The 21,579-nt window shown below is 38.1% G+C and overlaps 1 protein-coding gene across 1 annotated transcript in view; it reads left to right on the forward strand.

The window, feature by feature from the left end:
- Positions 1 to 21,241, forward strand: part of ARMC1 (armadillo repeat containing 1) — a 34,780-nt gene extending 13,539 nt beyond the window's left edge. The window contains exons 4-7 of the mRNA XM_027128001.1: positions 5,629 to 5,818; positions 18,003 to 18,119; positions 18,206 to 18,280; positions 19,054 to 21,241. Of these exons, the coding sequence (XP_026983802.1) occupies positions 5,629 to 5,818; positions 18,003 to 18,119; positions 18,206 to 18,280; positions 19,054 to 19,245 (574 nt within the window). The 3' untranslated portion in view covers positions 19,246 to 21,241. The remainder of the gene's footprint in view (positions 1 to 5,628; positions 5,819 to 18,002; positions 18,120 to 18,205; positions 18,281 to 19,053) is intronic.
- Positions 21,242 to 21,579: the final 338 nt, after the last annotated feature.

Below are 21,579 nucleotides of genomic sequence, written 5' to 3' on the forward strand. Positions count from 1 at the left end.
GGACATAATTTTTTTTATATATTTATTCATTTAATTTATTATTTATTTTCAGCTGCGTCGGGTCTTAGTTGCAGCGTGCGGGATCTTTGTTGAGACATACGGGATCTTTTGTTGTGGCACGTGGACTTCTCTCTAGTTGTGGCGTACGGGTTTTCTCTTCTCTAGTTGTGGTGCAGGGCTCCAGGGCACATGGTCTCTATAGTTGTGGCGAGGAGGCTCCAGAATGCTGGCGCTCCAGGGCACGTGGGCTCTGTAGTTTGTGGCACACGGGCTCAGTAGTTGTGGCATGCGGACTTAGTTGCCTCGCGGCATGTGCGATCTTAGTTCTCTGACCAGGGATCAAACCCAAGTCCCCTGCATTGGAAGGTGGATTCTTTACCACTGGACCACCAGGGAAGTCCCTCATTTTCCTTTTGTAAGAAATTAGATTGCTCTGGCATTATTATTTTCTCCTCATTTACTTTTTTCTTTTGGGTACCTGTATTAAAAATTCTTAAAAAATCAAAAGGAAAAGTTTTTATCATATAGAGCAGGGTGAGTTTTATATATGCATAATTGTTTTGACACTGTAGAAATATGTTCTTCAGACATTATTTTGCATTTTGACGTCTGTGTTGGCAGATACAGATGATTGATTTACCACTATTCCATTCTTGTATAGGTCATCTTGGTAAGCCATAGCACAAGAGATCTAAACTATATACCCCAATTGTTTTCATTGATGTGGCTGCCCCATGACAGCTAGGCAGTCAGGGTGGGATTCGGATCAGTTTTTCTCTCTGTTTAGGAGTACTGAGTTAGGGGAGATTTAGCTATGATTCTGTGGAACTATACAACTAGGGAAGCAGCAAAAGGATCTTCCCATACCCCAGTGAGACCTACAGAACAAAGAAAATCCATTGTGGAGGGATGCTGCTTTATTGACTGAAGAGAAACCTTCATCTGGAGTGATCAGAGGGGAAACCAGAAAGCAGAAGTAGGTGGGGAGAGTGGAGGTTATTCTTAACATGAGAAGCAGAGAGCAATGTTTTATAAAATAGGGAAAATTCTGTGTATTGAAATTTTTGCCCTTTTATCACCAAATTATTTTTTGCTACAAAATTTTGCTGAGATTTTAGCAAGTTATTCAACAGCAGGTTTGACTTAATGTTTAGGTCAAATTGGTGCTTACAGATCAACAGTTGGATTGATTTCAAAGTCACTGTTACTTTCAGTTCTTCAATTGTGAAGAGAATTTTAAGTTCTCTGTCACTCAAAATGAATCTGGCATTGTGTTCTAATTTTAATCTTCCATAAATGAAAACTTGTCCTTAGAGGTTAGAACCTCTTTACATTTTATTTTTAACCCTGGATCCCTTTGTGAAGAGAATTTTCAAAATGTCAGTCTAGGAAGATATCTAAATGAAGTTTAAGACATTTGTTAATTTGTATTTCAGGAGTAATACTTTTGATACAAAATGTATTTTATAAAGGCACTTGTGAATATCTAACATGAAGTATGCTATAAATAAAAGTCACTTTAATAAAATGTGGCATCTCAACTTTAAAATACCTCATTTCATCTAGAGAACTTCCTAAAATTCTAGATTTTGAAACAGTGCCATAGTAATGGTGGTCTATTCTTCTTGCTAAAATCTTGGATGAAAAGTATGTGCTTCATTTCTTTATGCCTTTCTTCTGTGTTCTTTTATTTTCTTTAAAATTCTATTTTAAAATCTTATTACAAGTATGCGGTATGTGGTTTATTTATAAAAATTCAAAAATATAAAAAAGAAAATCCATAATGCCATTTATGTTTTCATTTAAATATGTTTATACATACATAGTTTTTTAAACTTTAGTTTGAAATGACATCAGACTTTCAGAAAAGTTGTACAAACAGTACACTGATGCCTAGATAAGTACACCAGTAGTCCCCGAATTTTAACATTTTACCATTTGTTTTACTGTGTTTTTGTTTTTTTAAATATTTATTTATTTTGGCTGCCCTGGGTCTTAGTTGCGGCATGAGATCTTTGTCGTGGCATGCAGGGGTCTTTTAGTTGAGGCATGCGGGCTTTTAGTTGCAGCATGTGGGATCTAGTTCCCTGACCAGGGATCAAACCCAGGCCCCCTGCACTGGGAGCACAGAGTCTTAACCGCTGGACCACCCGGGAAGTCCCTTGTTTTACTATTTTAACATTTGCTTTATTCTTTCTCCATACATGTTGTTGTTTGGTATATATGTCTTCATAACTTATATATAGTCATTGTGAAGTATGTATTTTAGGAGAAAAAAATGTGTCCTTTGTCATGTTTAATGCTTGGATTTGGGGCTGGAATTCTACTTTGTGTGATATCAGTACACAATTCCTGTTCTCATTGTTTCTATTTGCCTTATCTACACTTGCCCATTCCTTTATTTTTGAATCACTTTTAGTTGTGTCTTGTTTTGTGAGTCAAAATGAAAATCTTTTAGTGGGGGCAATAAAGTAGGAGCTTGGGATTAACATACACACACTACTATATATAAAATAGATAACCAACAAGGACCTACTGTATAGCACAGGGAACTCTATCTACTCAATAACCTATATGGGAAAAGAATCTGAAAAAGAATGAATATATGTATACGTATAACTGAATCACTCTGCTGTACACCTGAAACTAACACAACATTGTAAATCAACTATACTCCAGTAAAAATAAAATAAAAAATCTTTTAAATTAGTGAGCTAGGTCCATTTATATTTATTGCTGTTACTGATATATTTCATCTTAACCCATTTTTGTTGTAATTACCATGTATATTATAATAGTTGTGTTTCTGTGCCTGCTGTTTTCTTCTTTTATCTTGAAAATTTCTTCTGATTTGTCTTATTGTTATAGTGGCTACCTTTGTACTTATACTTTAAAGAAATGTTCTCAGTTTTCTGTTTTCTTATTTAAACTTTCACCATCTTGCTTGTTAGTTTTAATGGTAATCTTTTCACTCCCATAGTCAGACTTTTTCTACTTTTCCCTTTTCTTCTCCCTTTTCCTTTCTTTTTTTAAGTTGCATTATTTCTACTTTATCAGAACATTTATATATTCTATTCTCTTTTCCACTTTAGTTTTAAATTTAGATCTACAGTTAAATGTGTAAAATGCTCATCATCAGTCCTTTTGCTAGTTTTCCTAGTCATGTCTGTTGGTTGAAGCTTAATTCTCTAGTAGATTGCTCAAGTAAGACTCTAATATTCCTTGAGTTCTTTCATGTTTAAAATTCCTTTTCTGTAACCTTGATACTTGAAGGAAAACTGGACTGCATCCATGGTTCACCTTTTGTTTTCTTGTGATTCTTGAAAATGCTGCTCCATTTTGCCTTGATTTTTATGTTGTTTTTTGTAAAGTTTTTAGAACAGAGGGTGGCAACTTTTTTTCTGTAAAATAAAAAGCCAGATAGTAACTATTTTAGGCTTTGTTGGGCTCACAGTCTGTTGTGGCGCTCAGCTCTGCCCTTGTGGGTTAAAGCAGCCAGAGATGATATGTAAATGATGGACTTTTGCTCAAGGATCATAGTTTTCCTGCCTTTGGACTTCATTGTTACCTAAGCAGAGTTGCTGACTGCCTTCTTAGAACCCTTTTAAAGTTAGGATTGGTTTTGCATTGAAAGATGAAGGATGATTTTCTGAGTTGCATAAATGTTATAAGAACACTTTTTTTAGTGAACACCACAGGAAAAAAAAGCAAAACCAACTCCTAAAGGAAAAGTTGTGAAGATCTTCAAAAGATGATAGCAAGTCTTTAACATTAAAATAGTATATTCACTGCTTTCATGAAGTATATGGAAGTCTTAACTGGCTTTTATAGGCGGTATAAAATGATATTAGTAGCATCTATATAGGATTAGAGTGAATTGGTGTTTATGACCAGTGAGGAAATACATTCAAAATGAAAATTATTCTTGATATATAATGAAGATCAGAGTTCACCTTTCAGTTGTGTTTTATGAATAACATTTTGAACATTTTCAATATAGATAACTATTTAGAAAAAGTGGTGAGGAATCAATATACTTCATTATGGAATAGTAAATTACTGAGAGCAGAATTCCAATTATTTAGATGAAAGAGCTTTTCAAGATAGTCTTTTCTCGGGTGTCATATTTTAAAGACTGAACTAAATCCAGGGCATGATCAGCTCTTTCAATTTTCACTTGCTTAAGAAGCTTAGGGCAACTAATACTTGTTTAATTATACAGTCTTTCTTAGGCTTATGGCCAACTGTACCATATAACTCTAGACTTTTTGTACTTGAATGTTTTGAATCACATTATTTGAATAGTAATTTTTGTTGTTTTTTTTTTTTTAAAGACTAAGATACCTGCTTCCAAATCTGTAGATGCTCTTGGCTTTTTGGTTTTAAAAGCATTTTTAAAAAATAAGGCAATAATTATTTATCATTAATTTGTTGAACAGCAACATGCATAGATATTTGTGATACCTCATATAGTGCCCAGATCAAGAAGTAACTTCGTTTTTTTTTTTAACATCTTTATTGGAGTATAATTGCTTTACAGTGTTGTGTTAGTTTCTGCTGTATAACAAAGTGAATCAGCTATACATATACATATATCCCCATATCCCCTCCCTCTTGCGTCTCCCTCCCACCCTCCCTATCCCATCCCTCTAGGTAGTCACAAAGCACCGAGCTGCTATGCGGCTGCTTCCCACTAGCTAGCTATTTTACGTTTGGTAGTGTATATATGTCAGTGCCACTCTCTCACTTCGTCTCAGCTTACCTTTCCCCCTCCCCACGTCCTCAAGTCCATTCTCTAGGTCTGCATCTTTATTCCTGTCCTGCCCCTAGGTTCTTCAGAACCATATATATATATATATATATATTTTTTTTTTTTGTGGTACATGGGCCTCTCACTGCTGTGGTCTCTCCCGTTGCGGAGCACAGGCTCTGGACGCGCAGGCTCAGCGGTCATGGCCCATGGGCCCAGCCACTCTGCGGCACGCGGGATCCTCCTGGACTGGGGCACGAACGTGTGTCCCCTGCATCGGCAGGCAGACTCCCAACCACTGCGCCACCAGGGAAGCCCCAGAACCATTTTTTTGTAATCTTTTTTACTTCATTTTTGCTTATATGCTTTTGCAAATTTCATTCTGCCTAAGACAAAATTTTACTTAGCTTTAAGGGAAATCTGTGTCTATAGAGGTATTCCCTTAACTGTTTCGTAGGAAGGGCAGCAATAAAATTAGTCCTATGAGGTCTACCAGAAAAACATACTTAGAACAACAGTGGGACCATCATGTTGATTTGACTATGTTATTCTTTAAAAAATTTTTGGTTTTAAGTAGATAGAAATTGAAAATCTTCCAGAAAGGAATTTATTACTGTATGAAAATGATGACACTTTGAACTATGAAATAAAGGAAGTTAAAAATAGTGATGGTGGGAGTATTTATTTCCTATAACCATTTTTGCCAGTCTGTGGTCTGTACCTGTTTTGTTTATCTAAGTAGATGTAGCCTATGTGACTCTAGAAATAAAGTATAGATCAGAATGAAGAAAACAAGGTTTTGCCAAGTTGAGGAATAAAATTACAGAATCAGTAGAAGTGGCAAGACTACTTTGTTAATTTATATGTTTCTTTTCAAGGACTACAACTCCAGGAGAAACAAAACTGCTGGCCTCTGAAATCTATGAAATTCTTCAGTCTTCCAATATGGCAGATGGTGATAGTTTCAATGAAATGAATTCACGTCGAAGGAAAGCTCAGTTTTTTCTGGGAACCACAAACAAACGTGCCAAAACAGTGGTTTTGCATATAGATGGTCTTGATGATACGGTAAGACTTTTATAAACACATGGTTCATAACATGCGAGAGAGAAATCATGTAAACTGGTTATCTCAGTGTCACCTGCTAACAGTCTTTAAGAATAAGTCCCTGGCTTCCCTGGTGGCACAGTGGTTAAGAATCTGCCTGCCAGTGCAGGGGACACGGGTTCAAGCCCTGGTCCAGGAAGATCCCACATGCCGTGGAGCAACTAAGCCCATGCACCACAACTACTGAGCCTGCGCTCTAGAGCCCGCGAGCCACAACTACTACGCCTGTGTGCCACAACTACTGAAGCCCACATGCCTAGAGCCTGTGCTCCTCACCAAAAGAAGCCACAACAATGAGAAGCCCACAGACTGCAATGAAGAGTAGCCCCCGCTCGCCACAACTAGAGAAAGCCCACATGCAGCAACGAAGACCGAACACAGCCAAAAATAGATAAATAAAAATAAATAAATTAAAAAGAAAAGACTAAGTCCTAATATTAGCATTTTATTCTGATAAAGAGGGGCATTTTGTGCTTAACGGGTCAGTTATTCAAAGGACATAACCATTGCAAATATTTATGCCCTAGTAATAGAACTTCAAAGTATATGAAGCAAAAACTGACGGAAATGCAAGGAGAAATAAATTCACAACTAGAGCTGGAGATTTGAATACCATTGTCTCAATTAATAGAACAAGTATACAGAAAATCAACAGGGATATAGAAGACGCAACACTAATAATCAACTTAACCTAACTGATATTTATAGAAAGCCCCACTCAGCAGCAAGGTAATATTCCTTCTTTCCATGTGCACATGAAACATTTACCAAGATAGACCATATTGTGTCCCATAAAACAAGTCCTGATTTAAAAGAATTAGAACCAAGCAAAGTGTGTTCTCTGAGCACAATGAAAAGCAAGTTAGAAATCAATCACAGAAAGATACCTGGAAAACCCCCTAAGAATTTTGGAAACTAACCCATTTCTAAAATAATCCATGGGTCAATGAAGAAATCAAAGGAGAAATTAGGAAGTATTTTGAACTGAATAAAAATGAAAATGTGGGGCTTCCCTGGTGGCGCAGTGGTTAAGAATCCACCTGCCAGGGCAGGGGACGTGGGTTTGAGCCCTCGTCCAGGAAGATCCCACATGTCGCGGAGCAACTAAGCCCGTGCGCCACAACTACTGAGCCTGTGCTCTAGAGCCTGTGAGCCACAACTGCTGAGCCCGTGTGCCACAACTACTGAAGCCCGCGTGCCTAGAGCCCTTGCTCTGCAACAAAGAGAAGCCACCACAATGGGAAGCATGCACCTCAACAAAGAGTAGCCCCCACTCTCTGCAACTAGAGAAAGTCTGCGCGCAGCAACGAAGACCCAATGCAGCCAAAAATAAATAAATATTTTTAAAAAGATGTAGTATCAGAATTTGTGGGAAGCAGCTAAAGCAGAGTTTAGAGGGGAATTCATTAGCACCAAATGACTGAATATATACAAAAAGGGAAAGGTCTCAGTGACTTAAGCTTCTACCTTAAGAAACTAGAAAAAGAAGAGCAAATTAAATCCAAAGTAAGCAGAAGAGAAGAAACAAAAAAATCAGTGGAATGGAAAACAGAGAAAAATGAAATCAAAAGCTGATCTTTGACATGATCAATTAAATTGATAAACCTCTAGCCAAATTGATCAAGAATAAAAGAAGTCACAAAATATCAGTATCAGAAATGAGACAGCATTGCTATAGATCTTTTAATGTGGACACTGAAAGGAAAATAAGTGAATATTTTGAATAACTTTATGCCAATAAATTTGATAATGTAGATGAAACAGGAAAATTTCTTGAAAGATGGATTGCCAAAGCTCACTCAAAAAGAAATGGATAACCTGAATGAATAGCTCTGTGTCTATCAAAGAAATTGGATTCGTAGTTAAAAACCTTTCCATAAAGACAATTTCTGGCCTTGATATCTTCATTGGTGAATTCTACCAAACGTTTAAGGAAAATGTAACACCAATTGTACTGTCTTTTTAAAGTATTATACAGTAGTAGTTGTACAGTGTAGTTTTTTCTCAACTCATTCTACCTTTTCCCCTTTTTTTTAAATATTTTTTTTAATGTGGACCATTTTTTAAGTCTTTATTGAATTTGTTACAATATTGCTTCTGTTTTGGTTTTTTGGCCACAAGGCACGTGAGATCTTAGCTCCCTGACCAGGGATCGAACCCACACTCCCTGTATTGGAAGGCAAGGTCTTAACCAGTGGACTGCCAGGGAAGTCCCTTGTCTGCTTTTAATATTAGCTGCTCAAGCATTCTTTTGATTATAGTGTGTATCTTCTATTTGTGTCTGTATCTCACATGGATTTCTTATAGGCACCATATAGTTGGGCCTTGCTTTTTTAATCCAGTCGAAAAATTTCTACCTTTTAACAGGAATGCTGGGATCATTTGCCTTTAATATGATTATTGATTTGACTGGATTTAAAACAACCATCTTGCTAATTGCTTTCTATTTGTCCCATGTGTTCTCTTTTCCTCTTTTTCTGCCTTTTGGAGTAATTGAAAGTTTTTTATGATTGCATTTTATCTCCTTTGTTAGCTTATTTGCGTTAATTCTCTTTCCTTCCTTTCTTTTATGTTTGTTGATTTAGGGTTTATTTTGTGTATCTTTTTTTTATTTTTGAATTTTATTTAGGGTTTATTTTCTGTATCTTTAACTTTTTTTTAACATGTCTTTAATCGTATTTATTTATTTATTTATTTTAACATCTTTATTGGAGTATAATTGCTCCACAATGGTGTGTTAGTTTCTGCTGTATAACAAAGTAAATCAACTATACATATACATATGTCCCCATATCCCCTCCCTCTTGCCTCCCTCCCACCCTCCCTATCCCACCCTTCTAGGTGGTCACAAAGCACCGAGCTGATCTCCCTGTGCTATGCGGCTGCTTCCCACTAGCTGTCTATGTTTGGTAGTGTGTATATGTCCATGCCACTCTCTCGTTTTGTCATGGCTTATCTTTAACTTATCAGTCTAGCTTCAGTTAACACTAATCACCATGAGACACTTATAACGCTATACTTTCATCTGCCTTATCTCTGCCTTTGTGTTCTTGTTATATGTTTTACTTTTGCATATGTTATAAACCCCAAACTACTTTGTTACTACATTAAATATTCTCTTTTTTTTATTAAAAATTTTTTGTGGTAAATTACACTTAGCATAGAATTACCATCCATCTTAACCATTTACAAGTATTTAAAGACATTAAAAAATAAGAGTATTGGGCTTCCCTGGTGGCGCAGTGGTTGAGAGTCCGCCTGCCGGTGCGGGGGATGCGGGTTCGTGCCCCAGTTTGGGAGGATCCCACATGCCGCGGAGCGGCTGGGCCCGTAAGCCATGGCCGCTGAGCCTGCGCGTCCGGAGCCTGTGCTCCGCGGCGGGAGAGGCCGCGGCAGTGAGAGGCCCGCATACCGCAAAAAAAAAAAAAAAAAAAAAAAAATAAGAGTATTTTCTGTCTACCCACGTATTTACCATTTCTGGGGCTCTTTATTCCTTTGTGTAAATACAGATTTTCGTCTAATATCATTTTCCTTCTGCCTGAAGGGCTCCATTAACATTTCTTATAGTAAGTAGTACAGGTCTGCTGAGGATGGACATTTGGCTTATTTCCACCTTTTGGCTATTATGAATAATTCTGCTATGAACATTTATGTACAGGTTTTTGTGTGGATATATGTCCTCAGTTCTCTTGGGTATATTCTTAAGGGTAGAATTGCTGGATGATACGTTTAGCTTTTCGAGCAACTGCCAGACTGTTTTCCACAGTGGCCACTGCCTTTTACATTCCCATCAGCAAGGTGTGAGGGGTCAAGTTTCTCCACATCCCTGCCAACATTTTTATTTTCCATTTCTTAAAAAAATAGCTATTCTAGTGGGTGTGAAGTGGTATCTTATTGTGATTTTGATTTGCATTTACCTAATTACAATGATGGTATCTTTTCACATGCTTATTGGCCATTTTTAGTGGTTGACTTAGGGTTTATTGTGTATGTCTTTAATTTATCACAGATTTTCTCTTTTGGAGAAATGTCTGTTCATTCTTTGTCCATTTTTTTTAAAAAAATTGCTTATTATTTGTCTTTATTCTTGAGATGAGTTAGTTCTGTTAATATCGTATGTTGCATCAGTTGATTTTCGTATGTTGAACCAGCCCTTCATTCCTAGGATAAATCCCAATTGGTCATGGTGCATAACCTTTTTAATGTGCTTCTGCATTCAGTTTACTGGTATATTATTGAGGCATTTTGCATCTGTATTCATACAGGATATTGGTTTGTAGTCTTTTTTTCCCTCGTGCTGTCTTTTTCTGGTTTTGGTGTCAGGGTAATCCTGGCTTCATAAGAGGATTTGGGAAGTGTCTGGATGAGTTTCTGAAGGATAGGTGTTACTCTTCTTTAAACATTTAGTAGAATTCACCAGTGAAGCCATTTGGTCCTGGGCTTTTCTTTGTGGGAAATGTTCTGATTATTAATTCAGTTGCTTTACTTGTTGTATAGGTTTATTCATATTTTCTTGAGTCAGTTTATGGTTTTGTCTTTTTTTTGTTTGTTTTTTTTGTTTTTTTAGTATGCGGGCCTCTCACTGTTGTGGCCTCTCCCGTTGCGGAGCACAGGCTCCGGACGTGCAGGCTCAGTGGCCATGGCTCACGGGCCCAGCCGCTCCACGGCATGTGGGATCCTTCCAGACCGGGGCATGAACCCGTGTCCCCTGCATCGGCAGGCGGACTCTCAGCCACTGCGCCACCAGGGAAGCCCTATGGTTTTGTCTTTTGAGGAATATATCATTTCATAGAGGTTATCTGATGTGTTGGCATACAGTTGTTCATAGTATTCGCTTATAATCCTTTTCTTTTGGTAAGATTGGTCATAATATATCCTCTTTTATTCCTGCTCTTAGTAATTTGAGTCTTCTTCCTCTCTTTTCTTGGTCAGTCTAGCTAAAGCTTTATCAATTTTGTTGCTCTTTCCAAAGAACCAAATTGTATTTTCATCGATTTTTCTATCCATCCCTCCCCCATTCTCTATTTCTTTTTTTCCCCTGCTCTAATCTTTATTATTTCCTTCCTTCCATTTGCTTTGGGTTTAGTTTGCTCTTCTTTTTCTTGTTTCTTTTTAATTTTTTTTTGGCTGTGTTGGGTCTTTGTAACTGTGCATGGGCTTTCTCTAGTTGCAGCAAGCAGGCTTCTCATTGCGGTGGCTTCTCTTGTTGCAGAGCACGGGCTCTAGGCACATGGGCTCATGGGCTGAGTAGTTGTGGATTGCAGGCTCTAGAGCGCAGGCTCAGTAGTTGTGGCGCATGGGCTTAGTTGCTCCGTGGCATGTGGGTTCTTCCCGGACCAGGGCTCGAACCCGTGTTCCCTGCATTGGCAGGCAGATTCTTAACCACTGTGCCATCAGGAAAGCCCTTTTTTCTTGTTTCTTAAATGGAATATTAGGTAATTGGTTTGAGATTTTCTTCTACTTTAATGTAGTTATTATAGCTATAAATTCCCCTCTAAGCACTACTGTCTCTCTGCATACCGTCAGATTTGGTATGTAGTTTTTCATTTCATTCATCTGAAAGTATTTTCTAATTTTTTTGGTGATTTCTTGTTTGACCCATTGGTTGTTTAGGAGTTTGTTGTTTAATTTCCGTATATTCATAAATTTCCCAAATTTCCTTCTGTTAACCGATTTCTGATCTCATTTCATATGCATGATTTCAATCCTTTTACACTTGTTGGGGCTTGTCTTGTGGCCTAAAGATCTATCCTGGCGAATGTTCCATGTGCACTTGAGAATGTATATACCTTTGTGTTCTACAAGTGTCTGTTAGGTTTAGTTGGTTTACAGTGTTAAGTCGTCTTCTTCCTTGTTGATCTTCTGTTCAGCTGTTCTATCCATTTTTGAAAATCAGATGGGCTTCCATGGTGGCGCAGTGGTTAAGAATCCTCCTGCCAATGCAGGGGACACGGGTTCAAGCCCTGCTCCGGGAAGATCCCACATGCTGCAGAGCAACTAAGCCCCTGTGCCACAACTACTGAGCCTGTGCTCTAGAGCCCGCGAACCACAACTACTGAGCTTGCATACCACAACTACTAAAGCCCGTGCGCCTAGAGCCCGTGCTCTGCAACAAGAGAAGCCACCGCAGTGAGAAGCCCGTGCACCGCAACTAAGAGCAGACCCCGCTCGCTGCAACTAGAGAAAGCCCGCACACAGCAATGAAGACCCTATGCAGCCAAAAAAATAAATTAATTAATTAATTAAAAAAAAAAGTCAGATGGATATTGAAGTCTCTAACTCTTTGAGTTTTGTGTATCTGGAAAAGTCCTTATTGTATTTTTCTTTTGAAAGATATTTTTATGTGTATAGAACTCTAGATGACAGTTCATTTTCTTACCATACTTTATGAATATTGTCCCACTGTTTTCTCCCTTATATTGTTTCTATTCAGAATTCTGTCATTCTTTTTTTTGTTCTTCTATGTGTAATGTATCTTACTTTTTCCCTCTGCCTGTTTTAATAGTTTCTCTTTTATTATTGCTTTTGATCAGTTTATTTATGATGTGCCTTGGTATTATTTTCTTCATGTTTATTCAGCTTCTTGGATCTCTGGGTTTATAGTTTGCAGCAAATTTGGGCAATTTTTTCCATTATTTTTTCAAGTACTTTTTCTGTCTTTCAGGGATTCCTGTGACATATTCAACCATGTGAAGTTGTCCCATCGCTCACTGATACTCTGTTAATTTCATTTTCATTCTTTTTTTCTTTTTCATATTGGATGGTTTCTGTTGCTATATTTGCTAAATTTTTCTTCTACCGGTATTTACTTTGCTGTTAATCTCAACCAGTGTTTTTTTTCACCATAGACATTATTTTATTTATCTATAGAAGTTTGATTTGAGCCTTTTTTATATCTCCTTAACAGTTTATACTTTGTCTACTTGAACATACAGCATATGGTTAGGATAACTGTTTAATGTCTTCGTCAACTAATTCAGTCATCTGTGTTATTTTTGAGTGTGTTTCTGTAGGTTGATTTTTCTAGTTATAGGTTGTATTTTCTTCTTTGCACGCCTCATAATTTTTGATTGGATGCCAGATATTACAAATTTTACATATTGGGATACCGCATGTATTTATATGCAAAGCCTTTAAATATTCTTGAATTCTGTTCTGGATCAGTTAGGTTACTTGCAAACATTAGATGTTTTTGAGTCTTGCCTTTAAGCTCTGGTAGGCAGACTACAGCACCGTTTAACCTAGGGATAATTTTACTACACTACTGAGGCCATACTCTTCTAGGTTCTCTGTCTATGCCCTGTGTATATCAGTTTTCTCTGCTCTGGCTGATGGGGACAGGAAGTGTTCCCAGCCCTGTGTGAGTACACAGGATGGTTCCTTCTGTTCCCTTCCAGCCTGGTTGTTTCCTCACATTCGTGCACCCTTCATCACTCAGCTGAAAACCAGAGGGGAACCCATTGCCGAACTCTGGTGTGTGTCTTCTCTCTGCGGGGCCCCCTTTGTGCAACTGTGTCCTCTCCTGCTCTGTGCTATGAATTATAGTTGCCTTGACCTCCCTGAATTTTCAACTTTGTGTCCTCAACTTGGGGAGACTGCTGGTTCTGCTTGGCTTCCTGCTTTGTGAGTTGCAGCCTAAAAATTTTCCAGGCAATCCGCTGCTGTGCTGGTGAGCCTCACTTCATTTGCTCTCCTTCTTTCGGGGGCATCTGCTTTCCAACACCTGGAAATCACTGTTTTATTCATTTTATTTTGTCTGTATTTTTAGTTGTTTAAGCCTTGAGGGTAAATCTGGTCCCTGTTACTCCATCTTGACTGGAATTGCAGGTCTCCCTGAAGTTATCTTGAGCAGTGATAAGTTATATACCTTCACATATTGAGGGGTGGCAACTGGTGGATTACCACTTATCTCTTTAGCTGTGCCAGGTAGGTTACATTGGATTATCCACAGCTTTTTCTAGTTGTGGTATTGGGGCACCTAGCCCTCAGGATTTAGGATTCAGTAAACAGGGGTTGGGGAAAACTTTTCATATGCATATCATCCATGACATTGCCAAGTAAGTTAACAACTATCTTATCAAAACTGGGGCCACAAGATCCCAAAAAGTTTCTAGAAAGCAGGTTCTGGTAAATGTAAATTAATTGAATGAAAGATATTAAGATGGATAAATTGTCACCAGTACCATTTGTTTAATGTTAATGAAAACAGTACAGTTCCTTTTTAAAGCTAGCAGAAACCAAATAATAAAACCCAACAAAGCTCACACACACAAAAATATAGGCCACATAGGGGGCTTCCCTCGTTGCGCAGTGGTTAAGAATCCGCCTGCCAATGCAGGGGACACAGGTTCGAGCCCTGGTCTGGGAAGATCCCACATGCCGCGGAGCAGCTAAGCCCGTGTGCCACAACTACTGAGCCTGCACTCTAGAGCCTGCGAGCCACAACTACTGAGCCCATGCACCACAACTACTGAAGCCCACACGCCTAGAGCCCATGCTCTACAACAAGAGAAGCCACCGCAATGAGAAGCCACTGCAATGAGAAGCCCGTGCACTGCAATGAAGAGTAGCCCCCGCAACTAGAGAAAGCCCGTGTGTAGCAACGAAGACCCAGTGCAGCCAAAAGTAAATAAATAAATAAATATATTAAAAAATATATATATAGGCCACTATATCTTAAAAATGTAATTGCTAAAATCCAAAAAAAAAAAAAACGCAGGTTAACTCTGAAACTGTACTGTAATGTTTTGGCGGCATAACCTGGCACCTAGTATGTGCCAGGCACTATTTTAGGCACCAGGGATACAGCGGTGACCAAAATAAGCAAAAGTTCTCATAAATCCTATGTTTGACTTCATTAAGCTAATCTCATAGTTGGAGGAGACCATCAACAAGTCAAGTTTTATAGTATAGTAGACGTGGTAAGTTCCATGGACAGAAATAAAGGGAAGGTAGCTAGGGATCGCTAAGGGGTGGGATGGTGGATTATAGTTTTAAATAGGATGGTTTAAAAATCCTCTTGGAGAAACTGACATTTAGCCAAAACTTAGGAGTGAGCCAGTGGATATCTGTGGAAGAGTGTGTGTTCCCAAGAAAGGGAGCCATGAATGTCAAGCCTTCACACATAGACAACTAAGAAGATACCTAAGAGTAATAAAAGGATGTGGAAGAAATTGCTTTAGGAAAGAGCTCTAGTTTAACAGTAAAGTTTTTGCTTTGTCAAATGTATTCTTAAAACGTAAAAACAAGTAGGAAAATATTTGTAATGAATAATTGACATCAGGTTAGTGGCCTTATTACCGTGTGTAAAATAGGTAGCTAGTGGGAACCTGCTGCATAGCACAGGAAGCTCAGCTCGGTGCTCTGTGATCCACCTAGATGGGTGGGATGGGGGGAGAGGGTGGGAGGGAGGTCCAAGAGGGAGGGGATATATGTATACATAGAGCTGCTTCACTTCGTTGTACAGCAGAAACTAACACAACATTGTAAAGCAGCTATACTCCAGTTAAAAAGAATAAAAATTAAAAATATATATTAAAAAAAATCAACAAAAGAAAATCCAACAGGAAAATGGGAAATTCCTGGAAGAGATGTAATTTCCAGTAAATAGTATCAGCTAACATTTATTGCAGTACTTGCAGGTAACTTTCTGGTGTGTTAACTCATTTATTTTTCTTAAAACTATAAGGTCTACTTATAGTCCCAGTTTACAGATGAGGAGACAGAAGCACACCAAATTTAAATAGCTTCCTGGTGTAGAAGTGGTAAGTGAAGGACATGGGATTTGAATCTAGGCAGCATGGGTCTAGCTGCAGAACCCCACTCTTAACTGCTGCTTTGGACAGCTACGCAGGGAAACGTGTCTACTCTCACTAGTAATGAAAGCAGTGTACATTATTTTAGTGTATGTATCAAGGCTTTTAGAAAGATATTCCTGATTTTGGATTGTCACAAGCATTTTTCCCTTTGCTTTATTTTCTCAGCTGCAAATCATGCTACTATGGAGTCTTCAGAAATTGGAGAGAGGCTACTATCTACATCTTTCGAATTGATACACATACACTCTCTCTCCCCCTCCCCCTCTTCCTCCCTCCCTCCCCCTCCCTCTTCCTCTTCCTTCCTCCCGCTCCCCTCCCCTTCTCCCTCTCTTCTCTCCCCCCGCCCCGACCCTTCTCCTAGCAATTGCCAGGCAGTTAACTTTGACCCATCAACCTCCTTGCCCAATTCCTAATTTTATCTGCTTATGATTCTTAAAACCTAATCTTGACCTTCTATCCCTATCAAGAAGTTACTCATCCTTTGTAGCTAATTCTTGATCTGTTTGCTCTGTTGAAGATCTCATGTTTACATCTTGGAATTGGACACCCCCCTTTACCTGTTGCAAATGTGTTAATTTGTGTTAAAATAAAGATGAATTGGCATCATGAGTCTGGTTTTTCACTGTCACACATAGTTGGAATTTAATGTCAGACTCTTGTGATAAACCAGGAAAGTTGCTTAACGTTTATATTTTTTGGTTTCCTCACATTTAAAATAAGGAAACAGATTAGACTGGTAGTATCCTAACTTTCATGTTGTATGTGCTATGTAAACTTTCGTTCACTGTTAAGTTTACCTGGTGTTGAATATGTGGAAGAGATAAACATGGACCTTTTGGGCACTAATCCACCAAAGGCGCTTTGCAGAAGGGACAGTGCAGTACATGAGCCCCGTGCGCTGCCATGCACCACTGTATGCAAGACCCTTGCCTGAATAGCGTTGAAACGCAGAAGTGGAAAAATAGTTTAAGTAGGAGATAAACAATGATGTGAGTTGTTTTGAAGGATGTGGGAATAAGTTTGAAGACTGATTTTATTCAATAGAAAAGAATGAATCAGGTAATTGAAGGCAGTGCTTCCTAGGCTATGACCCAGAGACTTGGTGTCCTTTGCTGATTCCTGTCCCCTCAGAAGTACTGAATCGGAGTCTGGTCTCAATACAGAAACAGGATAATTTAGAGATGTTGATTTGATGTATGGGTTGGAGGAGGGAGGGAGGGATGGGGAGAACTGCAGTTACTTTTTAATTCATTTTCTCTTTGGATCTTGTGTATATGATGACCACTTGTTATCCACGTGGATGTGTTTGTAGACAAATGAAAATAAAGTCATATTGGAGGTAGACATCTGTGCTTCTACATAGTAGTGATGGTTGAAGTGATCTGAATAGTTTACTGAGGGATGAAGTAGAAAGAAAATCACTTAGTTTTAGCACTGGACCTTGGAGATAAAATGAGACAGAGATGAAATACTCAGTGGTGTAAGCAGAACACCAGGGCAATGTATTATTAAGTCAAAGAAGCATTGAAGGGCGTATGTTATATTGTGTTGTCAAGAGGAAAATGAGAACCAAAAAGTGGATATTGATAACCCTTGAGAATGCAGTGGTAACCACTGAGAATGCCATGAATGAGGGATGCGGTGATATAAATACCAAGTGATTTAAAAAATAGTGACTCATACACTGAATGCTCACTAATTCTAACTTCAGTCTGTTAGAATTTATCCCTGGAGGTTTTTAAGCTAGAGCAGGGGTCAGTAAACCCTTTCTTTAAAGGGCTGGATAGTAAACACTTCAGGTTTTGCAGGCATATGGTTTCTGTTATGACTACTAACTCTGCTAGAGGGTGAAACTAGACTTGGACAATATGTAAGCAGATAGGTGTGGGTGTTTCCAATAAAACTTTATTTACAAAAACAGCTGTTGGACCATAGTTTGCCTACCCTTGAGCTTGAGGAAACTCTGCTTTTCAGCATGTTTTCTGTATTATTCTTCCATTCTGTTTGGTTTAAGATTTAAATTAACATTGGCAAATTTATTTCTGATTAAAATGATTAAAATTAAATATTAGTAATGAAGCTTGAAAAAAATCTAGCAGGAATTACTATTTTGTTGGATCTTATAAATTTTCATAAACTTGACTAAGCACCACCCTTTCTGTGCCCTCAAATATGTGATTGTAGAATTGAAAAAGGGACATTAGCTTTCCCTTGCCCTGTGTTCCCTCCTTTCCCCCAAATATAAAGACTAGTTCAGTGTTGTTTGATTTGATTTATTCCCTTATTATTTTGCTAGTTTTAATAACAATTTGCTTTTACTTTTTCAGACTCGGAGAAACCTGTGTGAAGAAGCTTTGTTAAAAATTAAAGGCGTTATTAGCTTTACTTTTCAAATGGCTGTTCAAAGATGTGTGGTGCGAATCCGTTCAGATCTGAAAGCAGAGGTTGGTATTTTAAATGGCTAAATATGCTTGAGGTTACGGGTAAACACATCGGTGTTGAAAATTGTTGTCTTTCTATCCTGGCCTAGGCTTTGGCATCAGCGATAGCATCAACCAAGGTTATGAAGGCTCAGCAAGTCGTGAAAAGCGAAAGTGGAGAAGAGGTAAAAGCTCGATTGAGTTTGCTTTGTGCTTGACTCCCTCTTGATTATCCCTTGTGGCCAGCAGATTGCTAGTATTTCTAGACTAACAGCTGCTGAGTATATAGCGATGTGGCTGAGTCAGATTATCCTAATGTTTTTTGGTTAACAGTTAACACTTTTAGAAATACAGAGAGATCTTTAGTGGATTTCAGAATCTCTCAGACTCTGTTCTTGATGTCAGTGGAGATGTCTTGCTGATTTTATTTGGAAATAAAGGATATGTGGTTTCCTTGCATTGGTTTTTAAATACTTTCTTACCCTTAATTGGTTTTGCCGGTCCAAAAATAAAGATCCAGTCCCATCGTTGGGCAGGTATATATAGTGATAATCTCTGCATCTTGCTACTCTTTCCACTGGCTTTGTGATAGGGAAGAGGAATCTGTATGGCTTTAGCTCATTTGAGTTTCCACAGAAAGGAGGTTCATTGGCCCTTCAGGGCCCCATAGCAGCCGGTTGCTTGTTTTTGTCGTCTTTAAATAGAGGTTGAACATTTATTCCTGGAGCCTCAGGAGAAAAGCATCAGAATTTTCACGTCTACTTCTTCCTTCTGTGCTTACACAGTGCTCAACAATTGGGCCTACCTTCATAGAAGAGGATACTTTTTAAAGGAATATAACCTCTGAGAATAAATATGGTGATGAGAATGAGAAGTAAAGTTGACTTTTAACGTTTGACATATACCTATATCAATTAGGTTGACTTTGTAACAACTCTTAACGTGCTCTCTGCATCAGATGCTGGTCCCGTTCCAAGACACGCCTGTGGAAGTAGAACAGAACACAGAGCTGCCCGACTACCTGCCTGAGGACGAGAGTCCCACAAAGGAGCAGGACAAAGCAGTGTCCCGGGTGGGCTCACACCCAGAGGGTGGAGCTAGCTGGCTGAGCACAGCTGCAAACTTTTTATCCAGATCGTTTTACTGGTGACTTCAGTTTGGGGCTCAAGGACTGTGTAAACGAACAAGGGGCCAGTTTTCCATTGTTGTGGTGAACTGTCAAGTGCAATTTGCAATAAGTTATCATGAAAAGTTTCTAGATTACATGATTAAGAATGCTGCATTTTACTGGACATTTTACCCCACTAAGTGGTAAAAAGGACAGGCTACAGGTGGAATTGCTTTGTTTATGAAGGTGTTTTGGTTTTGTTTTCCTTTGTTTAAATTGCCTCACTTTTTAAAAAACATGGGTCCACCATTAAACCAAACATGTATTTGTGCAGCTTTACATTTTATTTTACACAAAGCACGTGATTAGGAAAACTTGTTTTCTCAAGCCTCAGGACCTATCTGAAGAGAAGATTTTTTTGTTTTTTTGTTTTTTAGCTCAAGTTGTGCATGAATTACTGAACACTTTGCCTTTTCTCATGAGAGATACTTGCTTTGGTACTCTTTCTTTCTCATGAAAAGATACTTGCTTTGAAAGCATTTCTCATAATTCCCCTTTTGTGCCTTTTTTATTTTGCCAACCATGTTTATAGAAAGGACGTCACTAGTGACATTTTGTGAATTAAAACATATTCACTGCAACGTAACAGACCCCTAAAAATACAACTCTACAAAAACTTGGCAGTCTTAGTTGTTATAATTTTTAAAAGATTAACACAAAATCAGTCGAGAAGGAAACATGTATATCAGCAAAGTGTTATTGGAGACCATTTGAATGTGACCAAATGTGGTTCTAGTTGACTGCTGTTCAGTTTGGTTTATATCAGCTCTTGAGAATTATGTCCACCCTAATATTGGGAGTGACTGTAAATGGTCTCTAGGCCTTACTTTGTGATTACACACTATCCCCTGCTAAGAAGAAGAAGAAAAAAAGTAGTAAAGAACTGACAAACTTGAAAAAAGAAAACAAAAATGGAACGCCTATAATGCCATAGTGCTATTTGGTAGAGTCTGACCTTAAAACATGAATTACTTGGCAGATGCCTATTCAGTAGGTGTTTCCTTGTATTGCTTTTTGTAAATTTATTACGAACATGCAGTCATATTGAATGAAAAGGAAAAAAGACTCAAATTATTGCTTATAAAGAAAGAAAGCCAGCATTTGTCCGTCCACTTAAACTTTCTGCCAGAAAAAAACAGGACTTCAGCAAAGGTAAGATAAATAAATATAAATATATATACATATATATTTTTGGTATAGATTTAAGAGCTAATTACATATATGTAATGCTTTATTAAATTTCTGAAATATTTGGCAACAAAAAATTTTCTTTTGGAAATCCAACTAACTCCAGATAAAGTTTAATGCTAATATGATTAAAAACTAATAGGAGGAAATCGAAAACTTTTTTCGTCAACATGTAGAGCTGCTATTTAACTCCTTGGAGAATGTGAAGTGAAAATTGGACCCTGGAGGGTTTCCTTGCATTTTCATTGCTTCTCTTTTAGAGAAAACTAAAAGCATCCAGTGCCACTGGAGAAGAATTATTGTAAAATAGTTCGCCAGCCAGAATCTTGAGTTCAAGAACATTGTGACCTTATAGAGGGAGGGGTGTTGAGGGTATGGAGAGTAATATTTTTTCACCTGGCCTCTGACTCAGGTGATGCGCACAACTGAAAATATAAGCTTTCAGGGCATGTATTGCTTTAAATGCATAGTACAACTTGCTGCCAGACCAGATGTGTTGAAAACAAAACAAAACAAACCCACCTCCTTTCTATAGCCATTGAAACAAAGTTTACTGTTCTAACAGGTTTGTATTTTATTTTGCATTGCCACACATCTGCTTATTTAAAAAACGACATCCTTTTGATAGTAATTGTTCAGCACAAGTAGGTATTACAGCTTGATGTTTGTGTGTTCTAATTCTCAGTGTTCTTTGATTCCAGGTCTTATATATAGAGCAGTTAAGGCAACTGTAACAGCATTTTTTGAAATATATTGTAAAATAATAAAAGGTAACATAATTAAAATTGAATGGATATTGCATTTTTGTGGTATAAGCATTACTGATTTCGCTAAAGCCTGTTTGTATCCACACTGCCTGGCACCTTCTCCTCACTACCTGCAAGTGTGTTATCCGACTAATTCCCGGGCATCTTCCATTCATCTCCTTCCCAGCACCACACCTGCTTCTTCCTGGGTTTGGATCAGTGCCCCTGTACATATATGCATTGTAATTAGATTAAAATTATATTTACCAGTGTCTGTGCCCTACTTAGCTCTTTGAGAACCGAGAAAGTCTGTAGTAGTACCTGGCTCGTATTTAATGCTCAAATATTTTTTTAAGAGAATGAACAAAGAAATTTTTTTTTT

Source organism: Aethalodelphis obliquidens, unplaced genomic scaffold (genome assembly GCF_003676395.1).
Source record: "Aethalodelphis obliquidens isolate GAN/ISIS:26980383/991018 unplaced genomic scaffold, ASM367639v1 scaffold33, whole genome shotgun sequence".
Lineage (NCBI taxonomy): Eukaryota > Metazoa > Chordata > Mammalia > Artiodactyla > Delphinidae > Aethalodelphis > Aethalodelphis obliquidens.